At 39.8% G+C, this 24,534-nt stretch overlaps 1 protein-coding gene across 3 annotated transcripts in view; it reads right to left on the bottom strand.

Annotated features, from left to right (window-relative positions):
* The window catches only part of Twin (CCR4-NOT transcription complex subunit 6-like twin), a 484,682-nt gene that overhangs the window by 146,098 nt on the left and 314,050 nt on the right, over positions 1-24,534 (bottom strand). The window contains exon 7 of one of the 3 annotated variants that reach the window (XM_083107017.1): positions 9,016-9,071. The exons of the other annotated variants lie outside the window; for them this stretch is intronic. Within the exon in view, the coding sequence (XP_082963143.1) occupies positions 9,016-9,071 (56 nt within the window). The remainder of the gene's footprint in view (positions 1-9,015; positions 9,072-24,534) is intronic. 3 annotated transcript variants of the gene reach the window in all.

Consider the following 24,534-nt stretch of genomic DNA (forward strand, 5'->3'; position numbering starts at 1 on the left):
TTCTTGAGAATTACGAACGAGTTTTGGATAAATGAGGGTGCACTATAACGGGAGATTTAATAGGCGTACTCCAATTTATCGACGCGTTTAAAGCATAAAATAAACGGATCGCCGGAGGACGTATGAATGGCTCTCTACCTCATTCTCCTTCTTTTTCCGTCAGACAACGACGACATTCGTTTCATTTCCTTATTACCTCATTATCTTGCGTCGGCCAACTTATCTGCAAAGTGCACCCGGATAATAATTTCCCGGAACTCTTTGCTAGGCTAGCTTGTAAAATGGGAAAAAATTTGCGCGGAATAAATAACTGCATGAATTTCGAATCTCTAAATCGCTAAATGAGGCTTTACAATGCGCTCATAAATATAAAAAGATCGCATTTAATTTGTTACATTTAATCGAACAGATCGCAAATCTTTCATAGCTATCTATAGTTATTTAGGGGCGCGTTTTACCCAGTGTCACATACGATGTTGGTCGGAATCGAGCCACATTCGATTACGTAATGCGTTTCGAATTATTCGGTGGATAAAAAGAGCAAAAAGAATGCCACGAGGACGCGAGCAACGTATGCAAATCGCATCGTCGCGAGAAAAAGAGCCGCTAGAAATACAACGACGAACCGCGCGGTCGGCAATTCTGACTGTTTCTAAACGAACGCTCGGATTCGCGCTTATCTAAACAATTAGTATGCATTATTACAGCCGCGTTACGTTTTGTAATGGATATATGTAGCATATTACACCGCGCGATTAACGATCGCGTGTCCGCCCCGTTAAAAGTATACGCGTAGGCGAATTATTATTCGCTTCGCTTTACGAAAAAAACGGAGGTACGTAGATAAACGTCGTAAAAGATAGTCGTGTTACAAATTAACGCTGCGATCGAGCGATCAACTTGTAATCATCTCGTTTTAGAGATAATTATATCGCCTTTAGAGACTTTAATTAAATAGGAGCAAAGTGTGGAATTCGTCCAAATCTTTGGAATCGCGGAGCTCGTTCCACTGCCCGAGCGAGTTAACGGCGCTGTAATTAGCGACGGTTACATCGGGCACGTACGGAAAACGCGCGACTCAGCGTTCCGAGCGTAAAAGATGGGTCACTCCCGTCGAGACTACCTCGCCTTTTATTGTCGCCGATCCGAGCACATTCGCGAGCGCTGATTGGCCGGTCGGAGGAAGAAGAACGAAGGATGCTCTCCTCACGCGGAAGGAAAGTTTTCCCTGAGCGGGGAGAACGTGGCCGGAGTCGGGCAGCGCGACGTGGCACGTAACGGGCATAAAACGATGAAAGTAATCTCGGCTCTGATCTCGTAGACGGTCACGGGGATCGATCGATACGCCGTCGGAGCGCGCCTGTAAAGACGGCTTCTGCTCCATTCGCGACGCTCCTAATAGAGTTTGGTCCTTTTATTGTCCTCGCGTCATTGCAGCTTATCCTCGTCACGGCGAAACTTATGGTCCTCGAATATAATAAATATCGTGGAACCGGGAGAAAGAGAGAGGGGGAAACTTTTATTAGCCCAGGCAGAATTCCTTCAATAGTCCAACATAATGATGGAAATATAAGAAACGATAACGAGTCGTTATAATAGAAAATAAAGTCGATTTAATTTAATTGGCAGAGAGAGATCGATCGATATAATTAAAAAATTATTTCAAAATTGTCCTAAATAGTCGTATCTCTGAGAAATATTATTTCTTCATGAATTGTATGTCCACGATTGTAAATGCCGAACCGCAGATATACGAAATACGAAATGTGAATATGAATCTTCTCTCTCAAACCTCGATGTACCGTGGGAGCGCATAATACCACGAGCACAAAGAGAAAGAGAGCGTCGAGCGAGTTGCACGATACCGGTCGCAAAGATACGCTCGTAGATCACGGAGGGATGAAGAACACAATGCGAGATCGTCAGTTAAACTGGGCCATGAAAGCGGTACCCGAGCGTTATAAGAAAAGCCATATAATTAGCATTGCAAACGTTTCTCATTCCCGCTCTCTTCTAGCTTCGTTTCTCTCGGAATTCGCTTAACGCCATTCATCTCTATCCTCGAATTCAAAAAATACCTGTCCAACCATTTATACGCCATTCTGCATTCTAATGAGCAAATTAATTAGTTTGCATAAAACTTTATTGCTTGCCTTAAATTTCATTCTTGTCCCCATTAAAGAAACTAGCGTGTATGTGTGCTAATATATTTATACTCGCTTTTCTTTTTATAATTTTGCTAATTTATTAATTAAAATTCTATTAAAACAAGGTGTAATCAAAAATTAAGCGAATAATCAAGTGTTGTCTACTTGCATCTCTAAAATTTAATTCGCGGAGATTTATATTCAGATGTTTATAACTAAAAATTATTGTTGCGTTTCGGCATTTTTTCGTAAGAATTTTTCATCTTTCAGATCAGAAGTCTATTCTTGACATTTCGTACATTATTCATATCGTATCATTCTAAATATGTCTATTAGGCTCTACTATCTCGTTGATCGGTTCCCGTTCAAATATCATTGATGGTGATAATAGGGTCTTTATTTTTCTTCTACCCAGCAGTATCGCACGCTCGACTGGCTACGCAACAAGGAGTCTCTTCTTTCACACATCTCCTCTTCTTTCTGCTCCTTCTTCCGCCGGGAAATCTTGTACTGTTAAACCGCCGACTGTCCTATAATCAATGCACCATCGTCATCATTACGACGACCCATGATACCGATATCCTTCTTTTCGTTGAATTTTACGGTCGAATTTTATGCTCTTCGCGGCGGCTTCGCACATTTCCGGGACTTCTTTTTTTATATGGAAGACATCGACACCTCGGTCGATTCTTTTAAAGAATCGAAATGCGAGCACTTCGGGAAAGCAGCAGAAAAAACTTCGATGGAAATGCGTGTGTGTGTTACCCATAATTTTCTAAACTTTCCAAAGTACAGTGAATGCTTTTCAACGATTTGCATTTTTCTTCGACGGTATACAAAATGTTTCGTGCAACTACCAGTTTGCGAAGCATATAACTCTGGTTTAATGCTATCAACTTTCGAAATATATTTTTTCGAATATATATTTTGGCGGATATATAATTTTTTAATTTTTATTTAAAGAAAAAATCTGTAATTGAATCGTTAATACTTGTTTAAGATAGCACAAATATACTTTGTTGTTGCAATTTATTTAAAATGTCCATCCGCATAAAATTATTTCTGTTGTTTTTCTCATGTTATTATTCGCAATCCTTATTAAATTATTTTGTGCCACTTTGCTTTATGTCATCTCATGTCATTATTATGCAAATATTTAAAAATTATTAATATATTAATTAAAAAAAAAGAGAAAAATGTTTATTGAACAGAAATTACGGAAAATGTCTTGGGTACAACGGAAGATTGAATTTCAGGCGACGAAATATGAGAGCAGTAAAGAGAATCATGAACCTGCTCGACTTATAAATGATCGTCCCCCCGTGACGAACGATCGGGCACCCTTTAATATACCAACCATCCGCTCGCGTCGCCTCGTCCCCCATCCCGGCCTCCGCGTAGCTTCGCGCGATGGCAGCCACTTTCAAACTTGGTCTCCATTTGGTGTTACAGCTTTATAAATGGGGCGCGGATTAATTAGCACGTGAATCCACCGGGTCGAGTCGCCAAGCAGTCCAACTTTAAATCTTAAGAGAAGAATTCAAACTAAAGAAGAATTACGATCCTCTTTATGTTACACACACACATGCACGCTCGAGCGCACATATACACATGTACATGTTACGGACATTGCGCAAACAAATTTTGATTAACAGTCTGAATGCTAATGTCTCAGCTGGCAATATTGAAATAATTAATTAAATTTTCGAAATATATCTTTATAAAAACATGTCGTTATTTTATCATTTTTATGTCGTAAAAGAAGTTATACATTTATTATATAATCTAATGTAAACAAGTGTTCACTATATAATATACATATTTATGTCACGAAGCAATTAAGCAATTAAAGCAACTCTGCCAGTCTTTGCGATAAACTTTCGCAGACTTTCATCAACGATATGTAAGTCACGTATGCGTTCGTAATATACTTTTGATTTTGATGTTATCAAATGTATGCGTTAATTACGACTCGTGACAGCGAATTAAATCGCGCGCTCACTTTGCGCATACTATCGGAAACTGTAAATGACGTTGAGTCGCGTCGAAATTCAAAGCTCAAGGCAGCATTTGCGCCCGTCTAATTAAGCCGCGTTTCAGAGCGCTGGATACATTGAGTGCGATTCGCAGATTAACGTCAGAGATCGCGCCGAAAGGGAGAGGGAACGATCTAATTCGGTTCTAAGTGGGTGCATATAATCCGCTTGGCGCGCGTAATTGAGCTTAGATTAGGTGCACGCGGATTATGAATAGGCCGCTGGCAATCGGGTTGCGATAATTAGCGCTTTAGCGAGAGAGACGCGCGTCGCGAAAACGAGCCGATAATTTGCGAACCCGTGGTGTATCAAGTGAGCGAACGCGACGCAACGCTATAGATATGCGGATGAGGATGAGATAATGTTAATTCATGAGAAGTTGACAAATGTGCTAACGATGGGAGGATTATTTACAAGATTATTCATCTCGTATAAGATTCGCATTTATCGCTTTTCTCTTTGACAAAACAAACCAACCATCGCATACGAGAATAATAAATAAATATTTCGCTGTCAGAAATCCAACAATATTATAGAAATTAGATTCATGTATAAACTGAACATCCAAAGTAGAGATTTCTTAAAATATAATTTTCTCGAGTTATGAATAAATTGCAAGTGGCGTGTAGGAAATAGCATTATCCTGTCCGCGTGCGGGAGGAGATGGGAAGGGCCGTCGTCCTTTTGCTCCACATCCTCCCCTTCTTCCCGGTAATGATTCAACTCTGCTTTAATTAGGCGGAGGACAGATACCCGGGTATACAGTCCGAGCAACGCCCTAGCGACACCCTAGTTCCCTTTCGTAGTCTACACGGCACTTCGATCGTTTGTCGAGAGCTCGTTAATTAATCGCCCGTCGCGTTCGAGAACAAACGAAGCGAGAGCGGACCGAGTCGAGCCGGTGTACACGAGCGAAAGGATAAACGAGACTACTAAGTTATTCTATTGAAGTCGACCGCTCTTTCTCGGTTCTCCTCTCTGTTCTTTTAGCGAAACCTACGCGAAATACTCGCGAACCGTGAAGCCGCGGTTGATACCATTGTCAACTATGAGCTAACGTATCGGAGCACAACTTTAACGATATCCACAGCAATTTGTCGTACAAAGCGTTTACATTTTAAATATTTATTGATAATTTCGATGACTGATTCAAAATTGACTTTTCCTCAACGAAAATATCAAAGCATTCATAATTTGAGAAAATTAATTTGATATTGAAGCGCATCAAAAGAAAGTTAATTTAATATCGACAAAAAAAAATAAAAAACTCCCGTTTAACTGAAAATTCAAGCGAGAAAGTACATTCAAAGCCACATTCTTCGATCTAGTGGTAGTTTTAAGTGAAATTTATTTTAATAAAATTTTAATTTTATTAAAAATGTTATAAATGTGTGTATAATATAAAAAGGTGCAGTAAATGAAAACTATATTCGACCTCTTTTGCTGAGAGGAAGTCAACAAAAAAATTACTTTCATTAACATGGAAAATAATATGAAAACCAATGTTTTGCTTATTAATTCTTAATGGCTTGATATCACGGTTAATTAATATCAAAGGTTATGATTTCAGCAATATTAATATTATTAAATTTTAATATCAATCAATATACGCGGAAATGATTATTATAGCCTTCATTGCCTATTGGATTTAGATTGTATTCTTCGATAATGCATATACCGCGCTTCGAAAATTGAAAAACTATATTTTCGCGATAGATAAATGCGCATCTCGACGCAATAGCTTTGTCTTGTGCCGGAGTAATCTTTTCGAGGATGTTATAGTATGAAGGAAAATGAGGGATCGCCTCGAGTGTTTTACCATACTCGACCATTTTCCGCGGCGTTGTCGGGTAGCGCGGATATTGCCCCGCCGATCATTGCGTTATATAAAGGACGGGAAAATGGTTGAGTCTGTGCTCTTTTGCATTGTCGCCATATCTGTCGCCACCACGTGCGCGGAGATGAGCTTTGCGATACGAAGAACCGCGGGCTAATTCGCATTCTCTCGCAATAACATATTTTTCTCTACGAGACTGTGCTGTCACTAACAGCCTCGATGGCGATGTAACACACGCTTTTTCAAGGAATAACAGTATCGATCCTTTCACGAGGGAATATTATTCAAAAATAAGTAAATGTTTGAACAAAGATATTTTTAAATATCGAAAAATCTCATATGTTCTCTCTCTCTCTCTCTATGTAAATTATCTATTAAATTAAAATTATTCTCTTGACGTTTAATATGAAACTCACTAATTTGTAGAACAACTATGGAGGGATTATTTGGAAAATTAATATTCGTTTGTTCTGTTAATTTCACTAATTATGTTGGAAATTACTTAATAAATTATTGTTAAAATGGTGAATTGATAAACACAGTCTCGAATACTGAGAAAATTTGTTTTACATATTATAGAATCAATTTTGATAATAAATTTTGATTGTTTTTCTTTTTCTGTTTTAACATATGTTATAATAATTAAGAAGTAAAAATCGGCGCATATACATACGCCATCGCGATACAATTCGCGTGCTTAATCGCTGAGAGGAGAATAACAACAGTTGTTTGGCCGAAATTGCGGAATTTTATTATTATATCAATGAAAAGAATTGATGTAACATATACCATGATGTTTGTATCTATACACTTTGTTCGAGATAAAGTTGTTTGGCTCGAGTTTGGCTTGCCAAATACACGAAACCCGTTTTCCAATGGTAACTTTCTGTACCGATAACCGATACTCTTTTATGTGTATAAAATGTAGTAAAATTTTAATTTACAAATATCTCAAAAATATCGAGTTTAGGATTAATACTGAAAACTTTGTTCCTCATATTTCAAATTTTTAATTTAAATAGTTTAAATTATTCTCTCAAATATTTTTATCGTTCTTTTTCCTTGTTAATTATTTTTCCGCAAATTATCCGTTTTTTTAAAATACGCATCATTATTTTAATTTTTACGTTACTACGTTTCATATATATTTAAATTATTTCATCGAGTTCTTGAATTTATAACTTTTTTTATTCTTTTATATTTAGCAAGATCGCAATATTCAACCCTCGGCTATGAATGACGCGTTTTCTGCACAATCTATGAGACCTTTATATCCTGTGTGAAACAAATCGACCTCTCGGAGGGACATTTTCTATTCATTTGGGAGTTAATACGTAATAACGTTTACCAGCCGGGCCTTGATTTCACCGCACCCGGCGAATATGTAGACTAACATTACAGGGGATATTGGGGATTATATCGTACTTTATTAGAAACTGTTGCTCACAGCTGATACCGGAAAACTCGCTTTTCGATATTAGTGCCCAGGTTTTTTATCATGACATTTTCTCTCCCCTTCTTTCAATCATATATTTTTACTCGCATGGTTTTTCGGACACTCATTCTTTTTAGATCAATAATGATGTAGCAGAGATCGTGGAGGAAGTAATACATTAAAATACTCGGATAGAATTCGTTGCATATGCTAAGTTGAAACAAAATTCCAAGAGGCCAAAGAAAAAAGAAAAGAACTGCAAACGAGATATGATAAAGTTCGATGTATAAAATGTGTCAGCCGCGTTGGCGAACTGCGAGCGTCGTTGTAACCAAAGTTTTCCTCTTTATAAGAAAGTCATATTGAGAAAACTTACATATCTGTTTCTAAGAATATTAAGTGTATCTCACGAATATATATGTATATATAAGCAAGCACATTATAATCTGAATATTATATAATATATATTATATAATATATATTGATTTCAAGAGTTGCTTTTTGGAAATGATTCCTTAATAATCCATTATCTCGTATAACAAATTTTTCATATAATATACATATATGAATCCGTGAGAAAATAATTCATCTTTGATTTTTATAATACTATGCTAATGTAATCCGAAATATTTTCAGAAAAATTTTTACATATTTTGGACAAGCATCTCTCGAAAGTAAGCCATGTCGTATATTTTTATGCGTATGAAAAAAACTTTAATATTAATATCACTTTGATATAGCCGAGAATTTGCATACTTCTCCTCTTGAGAAATGTAAGAAAATGCTTGTAGCGTTAAGACATTTGCGCAAAAATTTTAAGATTATAAATTCCTCTCGTGAAATGAAAGCGCTCGCCGCTGAAATTTTCCATCTTGCGCCTCGCGAATTATTTCGTATGCGCGGTTCATTTGCCGAAGAAATTTCTGTAGGAATAACCGTCGCGACAGGAATAACCGCGGGCATGAATCGCGAATTGCTCGCTCCTCGGTATGCAACACCGTGCGCCATATCAAGTACAAGCAATCGTAATTGCGCCAATTAGAAACATCGTCGTTCTCGGAAGTCGCAGGACGCGTCCGGGAATATATAAATTGCGCGAAAGCGTGACTTTTTGCGAACGAATTCCCGCGAGTGCCAAGTTAAAACGCGGCGAAAGAGATATATTAAGAGTACCGCGGGGATAACGCGGTTCATTCTTCGTAAAGTTAATTAAGTCGCGCTTCCTGGGAATAGAGAAGGAGAGAGTGTCCAGAAACATGCGAAGCTTCGTTCTGCGGCTTAAAGTTTTTAATTAGACCCTCGCTTCTCCTGCAGAGAGGTCCCTGCAGATCGCGAAGAGAGAGAACGCATGATTCTTCCTGAGATAATAAGGCAGGCAGCTTAGCCTGATAATTTCCCATTCGTTCAGCCGAGCAATTATTAGATGCCCAGAAAATATATATTACATTCGTATAGACGTACACACGATAAATTATGTAATATTATTAATACAATCTTATCTCGTTCTATCGACTAAAGACGTATTCATTCTCAATACCAACTGAAATAATGCGAACATACCTCTTATCAACGTTGTATCTTGCATGCGAAAAACAACTAGCGGTAGAATTACGTACCTGAAAAAAAAGAAGAGAAATAAATTAATAATGACGAAAACACAAGTAAGGAATTTTACGAAGAGTGTCACGTAGCATATTATATAAATCGCGCGCTCGACGCGATAATAAATAACGGAACCATGTCAATGATTTCGCTTCTCAGCGGCGCAATAAAGGATTAAAACGCGCGCCCGATACGGCAATATCGCGCGTTTATATCGGCGCTTAACGCTCCAGGAAGCAACGACAAAGCTGAAAAGTCGTTGAATTTCCACGATTCGCGGCCAATTAAAACAGCTTTTTATCGACTCGGCAGAGGATGATCGATGAAGCGAGAGAGACTTCGCTCCGACAATGGGAGTGCCTGTGTGCGAGTCTGCTTTTTTCGATAAATCAGTTATTTACCATTTAGTTCGCTGAATATCAGCCTATCAATTATCGAACAAAATATATATAATAGTAGCGATACAAATATAACGAAAAAAGCAATGCATGTTTGAATGTTGAATGAACATGAAAATTTGAATAAACCGTGCACAAATTTTATAATCAAGAATTGCATGTGGAAGGAGAAAGAGAGAAAGTCTACTTTTGTAATAATTAAAGATATTGTAAGTAAATTGTACATTTCGTAATATAAAAATTTTCGAGAATTTTAGAAATATTTTGGAGTAAAACGAATTTAAAGAATTTTAGGGATATCTTCGTTCGTTTCTTCCCTTAATATCAAAGAGGAAATTCGTCCGAATCTCCCGAACAGTTAGCTCCATCATGGTCCGAAACCAGATTAGGCTGCTGCAGCAGCACGTTTGCTCCTCGCATTGTTCGCCGAGATCCTCGCGACGGAACGATGGTTAGAAAGGGCGTATCGCTCCCATGAAGCGGACGGAGGAGAAGACGAAGAGGCGAAAACGGAGGGCACGGGAAGGCGAAGGAGAGTCAGTAACACTGCTCGTGCTGAAACTTTAATGGCGAAGTTGTCCGCGACTGTCTCCGTGATAAGTTCATAATGCGGCAGCTCCCCGACGCGACTGCCATTGATAACCGGCGTGGCGTAAACTTCGCCAACGACTGCGCATCCAACCGCGGAGAGAGGAACGGCGGGACTTGGAAGCAAAATCGAGAGATGGAGAGAAGCACTTCGGCCTAATAGGTCTCGCAGTTGCGGACTATCGACTAAAACGCGCTCGACTAACTTTTCGCCGTCAGCCTAGCGGCGCTTGATTCCGTGACAGGCGATCCGACGACGTTGACTGACGCCGTACCACGTGTTTCGAGCTCGCTCTCGCCTCCGGCAAGATATCGCAGGCATCTCCTATATGCTTGCTTACGCCAAGCTATTAACGGGACGAGGAAGAGCGAAAGATGAAAATTTGGAATGAGATTAGTGACGAGCCGAGGCGATTAACGTGTACTTTTTTATACAAAATGTTAAACAACGTTAAATTTCAAAATTTCAGATTCAGATTTTGTTGAATTAATTTTTTTCTTTCCCTTGTCTGCGATTAATTTAAGACAAATGTCATATATCCGCTTAAATTTCTATTATTGATTATTAAAACAAACATAACTTTAAAATTTTAAGAATTTTTTTAAATTTACTTATATAAAAATAGTATATATACAGAATGCCGATTATACTAATAATTAACGTATTTTTAATATTTATAATTTTTTATGCTTTAAATATTTGATCTTTAAAGTCAGTCGTCTTTTCAGTCGGAGTAGTTTAACTCGCAAAAGTCAGAAATACCTGTCACAATTTTCTTTTTTGTTTCTTTGAGAATTCACGTTTGTTTGAACATGCGCCAGCTTAATTTCTATGGGTGATTCAAACGCATTTCGATGAGCTCTCCAATTAACGAGACTTTCGCTTGTCCGCAATCGAGTCGATCTTTTGTCAGACAGTTTTATAATTCGAGACTTTGATCGAAGTGCACATTGTCCAATAAAGGATTCTGTATTTTAAATCTCCAGTGGATATATTCTTTTTCTCTTCAAATATTTCTAAATACGAATATCCGCTCAGACTATGGCAAGTAACAATTATATCATTCTCTGATATCGTTTATTTAATAATCAGTATAATAAAGAATAGCACGCGAAAAGCAAAATAAAAAAAATCTTTTTTCCTCATTTTATTAATTTCCAATATTTAATGTCATATCAGTGACTATTTTTTTTTATATATCTTTATAATATTGCGCTATTTTTTGTATTCTGAAAAAATAATACGATATAAACTTTATTTTATTCTATACCATTCTGCCTTTTTCGTAGTCGAATAGTCTTTTATGATCAATACAAAGTTTCTTTTCAGCTTTTGCGGTGGTGCGATAAGTGCAATGCAGTTTATTCCCCATCGGCTCTTTGCGCAAATGGATTTTCGTCACGGGATTACGTTTATCAAACAAGGAGTCCATAAATCATCCATAAACATCACTAATATGTAATCTTGTCCTCTCTTCTGCAATGTCGCCATCGTATTGAAGCACATCTACATACATTCGCGTAGATGCATGCTCGTAAGTTACGAGATATGGAAACGTAGCCTCGGCGTAGCTACCGAAGGTAGGCCGTTAGGTTAGGCGGCTTTATCTCGTGGCTTTACGATATCGCCGCACTTGACAAGGCACAGAGAAAGAGAGAAGGAATTGTAATATATATATATATATATATATATATATATATATATATATATATATATATATATATATATTGTGTACAGAATGTTCTGTAATAAATCACCTTTATATGATTGATGTTTTTATTCCAACAATGTGTAATTTTTCTTCTAAATTTAAATGACATTTTTCGTCGTGTATTGAAGCTTTGTAAAAAAATATCTGAAAATTATCGATTATATCAACATTTTAAATTTCAAAGTTGAATATTTTTAAAATTAATTTAATATGTTAGATGATTGCTATTATTATCTTGTTTTCCGTAACGTCTCTTGCGCGCGTACGTCCTCCGTTTGTTTAAACTAAATACCGTTAGGTTCGGTGGTTTCGCTTTGGAACCATCGCTGTGACGTTTTCGTCCAAGCGAAGAGCCATCACGCATAGACTTCTCTCTCAACTAGAATTTCAAAAAGATACTTTTGGTGAAGCACTGGCCGCGTCGACTCCCTAGAGAGTTAAGTTACAACAGGCCGCTTCATCGCGTGTCGATGCAACGAAATCGAGCGCGATTTAAATCGAGTGGACTCATATGCGTAAAACGATATACGTGGATAACGTGTGTAAAACATAAAAAACGCGATTTGGTACACAAAGGATTTTATTCGCGAGCATGCGAGCAATAATTGAAGTGTGGAATTATTTATCAAAAAATACATTCAATGCAAATCGGTTTATTGCATGTCAATAAATCCATCATATTCCGAGAATACATCTTTTATTATTCAAACACCGTATGTAGTTTCATTCATTTAATCTGTCTACAAATATGATAAAAATATATTAGCAAATCGTGTTAGAAAAATTTTTACGTACGAGCTTGGAATTTCACCGTTGAAATACCACGAGAATTTTTTCGCCATATTTTTCGGACTTTCCGGAAAGGCGTTTTTCCACGCGGATTACACACTTTCACGTCGCTTTTTCCAGAGATGCCAACAATGATGCGTCGGACACTGCGAGAGATGAAACGCATTCGTAATGTCAGGCAGGCGCATACAACGGATTCGCTCGTTCGAGTATCGCGATCCATCACGCGAACATCACTTGAAAATTTTAATGCCCGTGGTGGATCTTCATCCGGTATCCGGCGGTTGGCGGTCCTGGAAAATAACTTTTTACGAGCCATTCGCTCATTCATATTGCAAAGAAGCGTGTGTTACTGAAGAATGCTCGAATTTCGTTCAGAGTCCGATTCGCTCGTCCTTTTTTCGGACACGGCGAAATAACTCGCTGGAATGAATACAAAAGCCTTCGTAACGACATTGCGGCGTGATTCAACGACGAAGTAAAGGGCGATTTTGGCGCCAGACATGACGGTTTTTTATAACAATATCTCTGAATAATTGAAAGTCTGCGGCAAATTTAAGCCCGAAGCTCGCGCGAGAATGAAAAGCCCCTTCATTAAATAGTGACAAAAATTAATAAAATAAAAAAAGTTTACTAGGTAAAATATGGAAAAAATGATAATAAATTGTTTCAAATCATTATACATATATGTAATAGAGAAAATGTGTAAAAAATACATACATGAAAATATAACACTGCAATAAAAATAATTTTTTATATAAATGCAGCTCTCACTTTTGGCCTAATTTTGATTAGCGAGCGAAAACATTAATCTTTCGCATAACTTTCGCGCGATATGGCGAAAGTCGCCAATTGTGCCGGGCATAACTGCCCGAGTTGGGAGGGACCTATCTACCTACGTGCTAAGAGCAAAGCCCGGAATTAGGATGCATCACCATTAATTAGACGCTTACAAAGAGCAACCGATTACGGTACAACGCATGGCTTTATACAGCTTTCGTAATGCTGATTTAGAGCACGCTCGCGCGCAACCAGAGCTTTGCGCAAATTTCTGTCCTCACGGGGGTTACCGAGGATGTACGAAAATTAATATCGTTGCATTTTCCGCAACATCGCGGATAAGGCAAAAGCTTCGTGCCAACGGACCAAGTCTCCCGCAGAGTTATAATCGTTCCGAAATCCATATTTTCGTTCCAACGATAAGTGTGCAGCTAGAAATCTCGCGACGAGAGCGTGGATTTTGCTTTTACATGTATCTCACGTATCAGCGCATTCGAGACTTTCGGGTTTCGAGTATCGTCTCGAACGTGACTCTATGCGAGAATTAGCCGGTTAGATGAGCCGCGGCGTCCGTAATCGGCGGGAAGCGTATAAAGCGGTACGAGTTTGACGGGCTCGAAGAAGCGCGTCGTGGTTTCTCAAGTTTACGTCGTGGCAAAGGTGGCGTACGTGAAAAAAAAAAGAAGGAGAACCGAGATAAAGAGAGAGAACGAGAGAAGGCCGTGCGATATATAAGAATCGCTAGAGCGCGAGCGGCGGGTAATTGCTCGATTACCGTTAGCGCGCGCTGTATATTTCGCACTGGGATTAGAGTTTACGACTCTAGGCGAGATTTAAAACCGAATTTCCCTCGCCGCGATCGGAGCGATCATTTAACCGCTCGCGATGATCCGCGAGGAACCGGCGGCCGTTCGTTAACCTCGGGAATATCCGGGGCAAAAAGTGTCCGGGATCCTTTGATTCTAATAAACTACACGACGTCGTCATATTTTGCCGCAATTTTATCGCCGACGTTTTTACTACGTCGACTTTTACTATGCGGTAGGACGTTTTTGGGTATACACCTGTAAATGTCTGGAATAACAGCAGTAACTGCAATTAATCTTTGAGAGAATGGAAAGCGCATGACACGAGCTGTCCGTAGATGTAATTCATATTTTGTCTTTAGATAGGCATGGTGTAATTGCACATTCATAATTCATAATACATAATTCGTGGACAAGACTGATCGCGTGACGTTTTGACTTTTGTCGCATGACAATCTTCAGCTATCAAAATATAAAATTATAAGTATATATGAAAGCAATAAAATGTAATAAAAATAAAATTTCGAAATTTTTTCAAGAAACAGAGAAAAAGTAAATTTAATAAACTGTTATAAATATAATCAATTAATAAAGCAAATTTTGCTCGTTCGAAGAATATACGTCTCGTAAATGATTTGTTTAACTAAGCATCAATTTCGAAATTACGCCATAAGCCGCGAGAGCGAATGCAGCCGCAATTTTGGATTACAAAGCCGCAGGGAGAATTACAATTAAACTTCGCCATCAAACGTCAACTCCAAATTTGTTAAGGAATCCGCGGCTGGCCGGGAATGCCGTGCAGTTCACCAGGGGCCGGGGACCGCTCTGTATATAACGGCGGTGACCCGCATACAGCTGCTTCTCTCTCTTGCGGAGACAATTTGCGCGGACCCGTGCACGCCCGCCCGTGACCACACGGTTGTTTGCGGTAATAAGACAATCCCGGTCTGTCGGAGAGCGAAGTTATGTGGGCCGGCGCGCGCTGGGCGCGGTGTGGATTTTCTATAACGGATTGTTGACGTGTGCATGCCACGTCCTTTTCGCTTATCGGGCCAACTCGCCAATTTCGCATACACCCGGGAATAGCCCGGGAATACAATACGACGACAAATCGCCGTGCCGGTATCAACGGCGCGAGTATCTCGGGAAATTTTCTTCGTGCTCGTGCCGAGATGATGTCTGCGTCGTGATTAGGGATCCGAAGTTGGCGTCCCGCGCGAGCCCGAGGCGCTTGCGCGAAATGTGTCCGGTTATTCGCGATATAAAGCAACAAGCAGCGCGCGTTATTATAATAATAACCAGCAATCGAGGCATGCTCGGAATGACGGAAGTGATTGGACCGGAGAGAGAGTTGACTCTTCGGGTATTTTAAATTCTGAAAGAATTACTCTCCGAAAGTGAAGAAAATTACTCAGATCGAGACGATTCGATGAGAAAGAGAGAACAAAAATGTATCAAGTATCTTTTTAAATCTCGAGACAAATTTTTAATAAATTCGCACTTGTCTGTATTTCTAAGGAAAACTTTCATTTTATCTTATTTGTTATATTTCGCTAAGAAAAAAATTGCTCCATTTAAAAAGAATGCCTGTGTCATCGTGGGTCACGACGCGAGGTTAATCACGATCCGTGCGTCCAAACTGTAACTCTTCCGAAAAAGCTGCCGCGCAAATAACGCGCTCATTTTCTGCACGAACTCGTAATCTTGGCCAAAAAGAGAGAAACAGCAGGTGAAGAGGAGAAGACGAGGAGAAGGAGGAGGAAGAAGTAGAGCGTATAACGCCGTATACAATTTGTTAGAGCGCATAATCGTCAACGAGACAAGATGAGTAATGACGGTGGTTCATATTGTCGGAGGACGAAGGAGAAGGAGGAGAAATACCGTAAGGCGCGGGATAGAGATGCGTTTCAAGGAGAAACTCGCGGGGAGAACCCGCGCGAGATAGTGTGCCAGCGGACTAAGGCGCCGAGGAGCGTGACTCTCGTGTGCTTGCCGTTTCGCGAAAGATTGCGAATAATGCGAGTATATACGCCGTCGTACGTATGCTCATCTGCATCACTATGAACGTGATTCTTATCTTCGCCCGCGAACGCGCGGCCGTCAATTAAGCATCGCGCGTGCTATCATTTTTTCCCTCTCTCTTCTTCCTAATCTTGAGCTCTTCTCCCTCCTCTCGCTCTTTCTATCTCCCTTGTTCTCTCGAACGTTATTTCGTGCAGCGAAATTAATAGCACGCTACGGCGTATCATTACGGTACAATGTGCGCCTACGATACGTCACGGATGCAAAGGAGGCATTCCGCGCTCGGCAGCGTATCATTACGGCGCACATATACACGGGTGTCAAACGATTTGTCAGCGACTAAGCGTGCACGACGGCGACGACGATGGCGATGGCGACGGCGACGGCGACGGCGACGGCGAACGGACGCGATGGCACGACGCGTTTAACCCCTAACTGCGATCCCCGTGGTTACCGCATTGTGTGCCACTTATACGCGGCCGTTACGGGGCACGCGCGCGTAAAGGATCGGGCATAATCGAACGAGATTATGCAAAAAGAGTCTCCTTTATCGGCGTCGTACGTATACTTTATACGAGGTACACGCGCGTGTACCCCACGTCGCGCAAAAAGTCCGCGAATAAACGGGAAACGTGTTTTTCACTCCGATGCATAATCGCGCGAGATTGGTGCGAGAATCGTTTAACTCCGCATCTTATCGTGGCGACGTTGGAATGCGATACGGCCGAGTGTATGAATATGCATGGAGAATTTAATAGCGGCTACATTCTTCGGCGGAAAAAATTATTCAAAGAGTTGCCAGTTATTCAATTGTATTACTATTGACGGGCAATGTATTTCTACTATTATTAACGGTCGTACAGAAATTAGACACGTAGACGGATGCTTGGAAATTTATCCGGATAATACATCGAAAATATATCGGGTCGTCGTTCTTTTATCAGGCTTGTAACAATTTTTCAAAAATTATATCAATCGCGAGTCGAATAAATCACGCTCGATACGACATCTTTTAATTTGCCTAACGAGCTCGCTCACGCGAGTTGTCGGCATGAAAATATAATTACGTAAGCGATCCTAAAGAGTGATATAAAAAACGCTGCGACTCGGCGTAAATCGCGGCATCAGAGAACGCGCAACTGGAAAAACTCGCAGTAGTGGTATTTTTTGCAGAGAAATAAACGAAAGAAAAAAAATCACACAGGTACTGTCATGCACGTTAATGCGTTCCACTTGAAAGTAATTATCCCTCCGTGTGATCGTGCGAAAAGGCTGCGCGGGTCAGGAAAAGGAGGGTATTTACTTCGCTCTGTGGTCTAAGCTCGCAGTGTAGTATAATCAACGAGTCTCGGATCGGCGATCGATAGCCGCTAGTAGATCGTTCGACATCTACGGGATTTACGAGCGGACGTGTCGTAGTTCATAACGGTACGAAAAGAAGCGGCGGCACGGATATGCAGAGAGAGAGAGAGAAAGAGAGAGAGATGCGCATACGCGCATACATACATGAATATGAGCACGGATAGAAAAGGGAGCGGAATTGGCCGGTTGGTGCACAACGGAAACTGGAGAAATGTCCGTGTCAACTACAGATGTATCGCGATATGGATTTCCGCCACCGCTACCGGTCCGCTTCCATCCGCTTCTTCCTTCCAGTCGGTTATGTACAGGATGTTCCGCAAGTCGCATACATTTCCTCGGTTGTAGATATTAGAATCCGAAAAGCTTAGCTAGCTAAGCTGCGTTAAGAAGAAACATCTCGAGGTCAGCATTATTTCAGTTCAATTATACCTGAATTAAATCAATGAATCCTCTCGAGTGTCAATTTATTGAGATTAATTCTCAACAGAATTAAATGCGATCGACAGGACTCCTCAGAGATTGAACGTACAATGCAAGTACTCAACTCAACATAAGTAAACTAAATTACTTAAATTTAAATGCATACATTCGCGTATGAACGTTCAATCTCAATGGACGCTGCATCGCCGATACTTGGCGTAGAAAAGAGAGACGTAGAACCTTTCCGGTCTCAGACATCGGTATGCCGGAAATCTCGTATGCGCGATATCGGATCCGATGGACGCACCTAACTACGACGAGAGTATGCAGTCGCACGTTTAGTGTTCTTCGCGTATTCTCTCCCTTCTCTCTCTCTTTCTCTTTTCTGTCTATCTCTTCTTCCTCCTGAAATCCCCATTTCATCCTCTCGACCTCTGGTCTCGCGTAGTTTGCGGTACCTGCGCACGCTTCGCTCGAGGACACACGTCGTAGTTCGTATGCACACACGCGCGTATATACGCCGTGTACTTCGCAAATTAGCACCTTACGCGAGCATACAAATAAGCCACCTACCACGTGTGTACCTACTCTATCCGACTTGCTTAAGCGCGGTCCTTCTCTTGCTCCTTTCTATTCCTCTCTCTGACGCTTTCGTCCTCTCCAGTCTAACGGATCCCTATCACTCTCTAACTCTCCTACGCCGTGTATTGTCCTTGATTGTAAAATAAAATTTTACACGGAAACCAAAGAGATGAAATAATTCAATAAATGTATTATCCTTTAATTTGAGATATTTTTTGTCGCACAAAAAAAGAAAAAATCTTTAAAGTATATGTATTTTTTTATTAAGTCTATTTTATTTATGCTCCTTAAACATATAATTTTTTTCACTTTTTCTTTAAAAGCTGATATTTAAATTTTAACGAAAGATTTTAAAGAAAAAGTGAAAAAAAAATTATGCGTTAATTTTGTCCAGGAGTATATATTTGTTACTTGCATATAATAGTACATATGTGAGAATAAAGACGAAAGAGAAGAGAGAAGAGACGAATGAAAAAATTCAAGGAGATATGCATTTCGCGCTAATAGCGATGAGTAGTGCAATAATTTCGATTACAAAGCGAATATCGATTAAAATCTCCTGCCAATCACGGCGAAGAAGACTTTTTCGTAATATCCCGGCGCTTCTCGATCTTCGGCGACCAACACTGATAAATAGAATCGACAGCGCTTAATCTCGTTACCACGTGGTGCACTTTGTAATGCGATCGATACGAAGAGGCCGAGTGGACGTTTTCGTCACACTAGCTTGGGGGCGTGTCGACGAATGTACGAACGCACCAACGTGACCAACGAAGCGGCTCGTAAATCGATTTATGCGTATATATTCTCGCCGCCGAGGCGTTGGAGCGAGAAGATCTCGTCGCGCGATACACGATCATTAATAACGATCAGTGAGTCGACCGAAATTCTCTTTTGAACCGTTTAGCCGACGATGATGACGATGATGGAAAGCTCGTTTGTTCAGCCCTGCGGGAATCATCCCTGCAATTTTTAGTTTCCTAAAAATAGAAATCCACCGTTATAAAGTATAATAAAAAAGTGAAATTTTATCGAGACCCATGTGATGAGAAATTAGGTAGATAATAGCTCAAGTTATTTTTACAGAACAAATCTGAAAATAGATTCGAGATAAAATTAAAAGGATATTTGATCGCGACATTGTACATCTAGACGCTTTTAATGCACTTTACTGATATTTAAAGACTGCTGAAATAAAAAAGCTCTAACAAGATGACCGAGAGTATTGGCGCAATCATCAAAAAAATCATAAAATTCTCATAAAATTCCAACAAGTCGAGATATAGTTGATTTAATAAGATTTCGATAAAGGTACATTTTTTCATGAAGCAGAAAATTAATTTCGTACGTTCATCACATATATTATTAAAATTATTTCTAAAAAAATATAAAAAAATTACCTCGTTATTTGATTTCTCACGCCAACTTGTTACGTTTACGAGGAAACTGGCAGAAAATAACGCGGGCAAACTCGTGACTAACAATCTTCGCGGGACAATTTTATTGTTTCTAGCGCAAGAGAGTAAAAGCCGCACGGGGCGCACTCGCAATCTCGCATTCGCAGTTACAATAAGGGCGGAAGTTTGCTCTGCCAACCAACGCGACGGCTTATCCGGAGTCGCATAAAAATTTATGGACGCGATAATAGGTATGCGAGTTACGCGCGCGAGTACGACCAGCTGGAAACTCGTTGCGACGACGTACGATACGCGAACACTCGAAGAAAAATTCTATTTCTCTTTCTCGCGAACGCGATTAAGATTTATGCATATATAAGAGGAAAAATGAAAAATAAAAAATGTGTGGGAAATGATAAGCGAAAGAATCAATCCCGGGTAATTTACATTCCCGCATTTTTTCCTCTCATGCGATGAATTCATAAGAATTTTGATATTTTAAATAGGAAGCGTAAAAAAATTCCTCAAGCAACATAATTAGTATACAAACTAAGCAAATTAACCTAAAAAAGAATCTTCTTTCAATTGTCTATTTGAATAAAACAAAATTAAATTTAATCATATAAATCTTATCTTAATACAATTAAATTTAATACAATTAAATTGTATATTTCAAACGAAGTAGGTAAGAATTTCAAAGAGCACACTCATAATTTTGTAATCTGTACAATCTTCAATATTGAAGTATGTGCTAGATGAAACATCGAAGCTTTTTTCTTTTTAGCAGAGACTGATACGAGTTAATGAGAGAAACCAGGAGATTCGCAAGTTAATTAGACATCGGGAAATTGGTTGGTGCAAGATTGATTGATCGCCGATGAGATCGTGGCAAGCGAGAGACGAAGAGAGTCTGGATGTGGGATGTAATGCCCGTTCGTAATCGATATAGACATACTCGGAGAGAGGAAGGTTGCTGCGCGCTGCGTTCGAGTGCCCTGGTTTCTTCGCAACGGTCACTGTCCCTATTAGTGTTTTAACGTCCGAAGAACCGCCGCCGCCGTCTGCTCGCTATTTGCGGAAGGTAATACGGTAGAATGTCGATTAAATGGTATCGCCGATGCGCATGGGCGCGATTACGCTGAATCGCTTTTAGATCAAAGGCGTCTCTCTTGGTCTCGAGAAGAAAACTCGTCTTCCCGTTACACCAAGACAACCGCCGGAGATGACAGAGCGACTCTTGTGCGACGAAATAAAAAAATTGTAAAGCTTGAAAAAATCCATCGCGATTAATCGACTTTTGAAGTTTGAGCGACGCAAAAGTTTCGATAAATCTGTCTCGATACGACGGAAACTCGCATCGTAAATTATTCCGCTTTCCGTCACGTTGGTCTCTTCCGAGAAAAATTTCATCGTTTAGCAAGTCTAAATGGAATGGTAATTTTTTGCGATTCGTATCGGACGTCAATCTCGATCAAACTGGCTTAATTGATTTATTTCGCCATTCTGGCATTCTTCATCAGCGCGGGTAATCACGGATCGTGTGTCGCGAGATTGACGAGAGGCGACAAGCAACGAGGTGGACCGAGTGATTGCGAGCGGCTTCCGCGATTAGCCGGCGAATTTTCTTGCCATCGCCGTTGATCGCGAGATTCAATTTGCATTTATATTGTATTAATTCAAAGGAACGACCGCGCGATAAGAGAGAAAAAAAGGAATAAACGGTCGAGGGAATAAGGGTAGAAGTGGTAATAGATGCTGTGACACCGGCGGGATCAGCTTATCCCGCGTGCTTCCAATTTTCCAAATTACATTGCAGGAAACGCTGGGGAAAATCTTGCGGAGATATCCGTTTTTTTTTCCTACATCTTAGAATCGTGTGTACTTTTCTCGATCTAACTTTACGCTGTTGAAGAAGCAAAAGTGTCTCGAGATTGTATTAAATCTAAATTGCAGTACAGAGAATCGGCGATTCGGAACCCGATATTTCGGAATCCGAAATTCGATAGTTTGAGATTCCGCGTAAGTCAAGGCAAACTAAAAATCGCTCGCCGATTTTAGAAAGCCACCAAAATTATTTTCTCACTTTTCCCTCTTTGTTCTTTCGTTCGAATCTCGACGTCTAAATTATTAATATACACAAAATCTCGTATTTAATTTCGAGAGACAATATTGTCGCTTTTTTTCCCTCGATTTTATCTCGCGGATCTTTTATTTCGTATAATCCGAGTTTTATCCAAGCTTGTCCCGGTTTCATCCTAACAAAACCACGGAGGGACTTTACTGTATTTCTAGTACCACCACGTTTGCGTGTAACGTATGGGGCTCGCATTGTGCCGTTTCGGGAAAATACGAGAACATGCGACTCCGGCGAAGAACGGCGACGACGAGCGCAATATAATTCTCATCAGGGACCATCGCACGCGGCCGGTGCATCGTAAACCGCACACACCGCGAAATCGTAATCGAATTGAAAGCCCGGTCGGAGCGAGGACGTCGCGACGAAACGAGGCGCCGTCCTGCGAATTACGGCGTGTCGGGAGGGCGAAACCTCCGAAGAGAATCTCGGAAGCCCATTCGACGTATACGCGTAATCCGCGCGTGCTTAGTACATTCGAGTTGACGGGCGATAAATAGCAACTGTCGCCACTCGCTCATCGAGAGTCGTAGTTTAATTTTCTCCGATTTACGCGAAAAAAAGGAAAAAAATCATTATTTCTCCATTTTCCAATTATGTCATAAAATACTAATATCGGATTAAAATTAGAATTTAAATATGTCGGATTAAGCACTAGATGAAAAAGTAGATAAAAGTGTTTGGAAGATTTTAATCATTCGAGTTGACGGGCAACAAATAGCAATTGTCGCCAATAGCTCATCGAGAGTCGTAGTTTAATATTCTCTGATTTACACGAAAAAAAGGAAAAAATCATTATTTTTCCAATTTCCAATTATGTTATAAAATACTAATATCGGATTAAAATTAGAATTTAAATATGTCGGATTAAGCACTAGATAAAAAAGTAGATAAAAGTGTTTGGAAGATTTTAATCATTCGAGTTGACGGGCAACAAATAGCAATTGTCGCCAATAGCTCATCGAGAGTCGTAATCTAATATTCTCTGATTTACACGAAAAAAAGGAAAAAATCATTATTTCTCCAATTTCCAATTATGTTATAAAATACTAATATCGGATTAAAATTAGAATTTAAATATATGGGATTAAGCACTAGATGAAAAAGTAGATAAAAGTGTTTGGAAAATTTTAATCTCATCTTCGATAAAAATCGCGTTTCTTGAAAATGTTAGACATTTCTAAAAAGAGAGACACACATCTCTCTTTAAAAAATTAAAATATGAAGAATCTCAAGTATTCTTTTTAATATATTTTTACTACTTGGCACACAATTTTAACCTCTCTCACATCTGTAATCACACAGTCAGCATACGCGATTGTTCTTCCTTTTAGCACATTTCTCTCTCCCTCATCCATTATTTCACGTGACTGTCGATATAAATGTATCCTATAACTCGCTATCGAACACAGTCATTTGACTAGTCATTTAAAGAGGGTAACTTATCGGGTCATTCTCTCTCCGAGACGCGTCTCGACTCGCCTCATTACGCCGTATTGTTAGAATCATTATCGATACAACGCGGTCCTTTAGAGCCACTCCTGCCGTCAGTGTCCTTGGCTGACGATGTCGAGGGGTATCATACATCATGCCATTTTTGCTCGGCCACGCGCGACTTCTCCCGTTTTATCACAGGTGGCTTGAGCATTTGTCAAAACCGGAAATCAAAAAATAAACGTGCACCACGCGAGAGTTTCGAACGACTTGCCTTTAGCTATTTAGCAAAATGTCGATGCCAGAGAGTCGCACAGGAAGCATAAATATTTCCTTTTTATATTTCGTAAACTTTAAAAAAAGCTCACTTAACAACTTTAACGGTTTTTTCTGAGAGTACGATTTGGATAATTTAAAATATGAGTAAATATTAACTTTTCAATTAATAGTACACTTGGTAGGGATAATTAAATATCATCGACATTTATTTATCCAACGATCGTTAAAACGGTCTGGAAGCTTTGAGTCAATAAGCGCTTTGATAAATGTCGAAACAGAGTCTAATCAATCAAAGTAAACTTGATAAGTCAATGATTATTTCAGGCAATAAATAAAGATTGATCGATAGTGAATATGAAGTAATGATAGATTCTTCAAACAGGAATTTATGGAATACGAATCCGAGAAGTTTAATGGATGATTCATAATAGTACAAGTCGATAATTAATTACGCTTTCAATCAGATATTGAATATATAACGTATGATGATTTTCAACTGTGTATACCGCCCTTAACGTATCATATTTCTTCGAGGCACGACGCGGAAGACTACGCGGATCTCTTCGAGAGAGTGCGGTATACACGTCTCTCGCGTAGACTCGCGCTTCTCTAGTGTGACTAAGATTAAAATGTATGCCTCTCGAACACATAGAGAGTCGACTAGTGGCGAGGTCGAGGCCTGCCACATAAATCATCTTCCCCTGAAAATTTCAAGTAGCGCTCAACCCGGCCTCCGAGAGGCGGATCGCGCCGCTGCTGCGAATCGCGCAGCAA

This window comes from Camponotus vicinus, unplaced genomic scaffold (assembly GCF_025532165.1).
Source record: "Camponotus vicinus isolate PSW18456_S1 unplaced genomic scaffold, iyCamVici1.0 SCAF_8, whole genome shotgun sequence".
In the NCBI taxonomy this organism is placed as follows: domain Eukaryota; kingdom Metazoa; phylum Arthropoda; class Insecta; order Hymenoptera; family Formicidae; genus Camponotus; species Camponotus vicinus.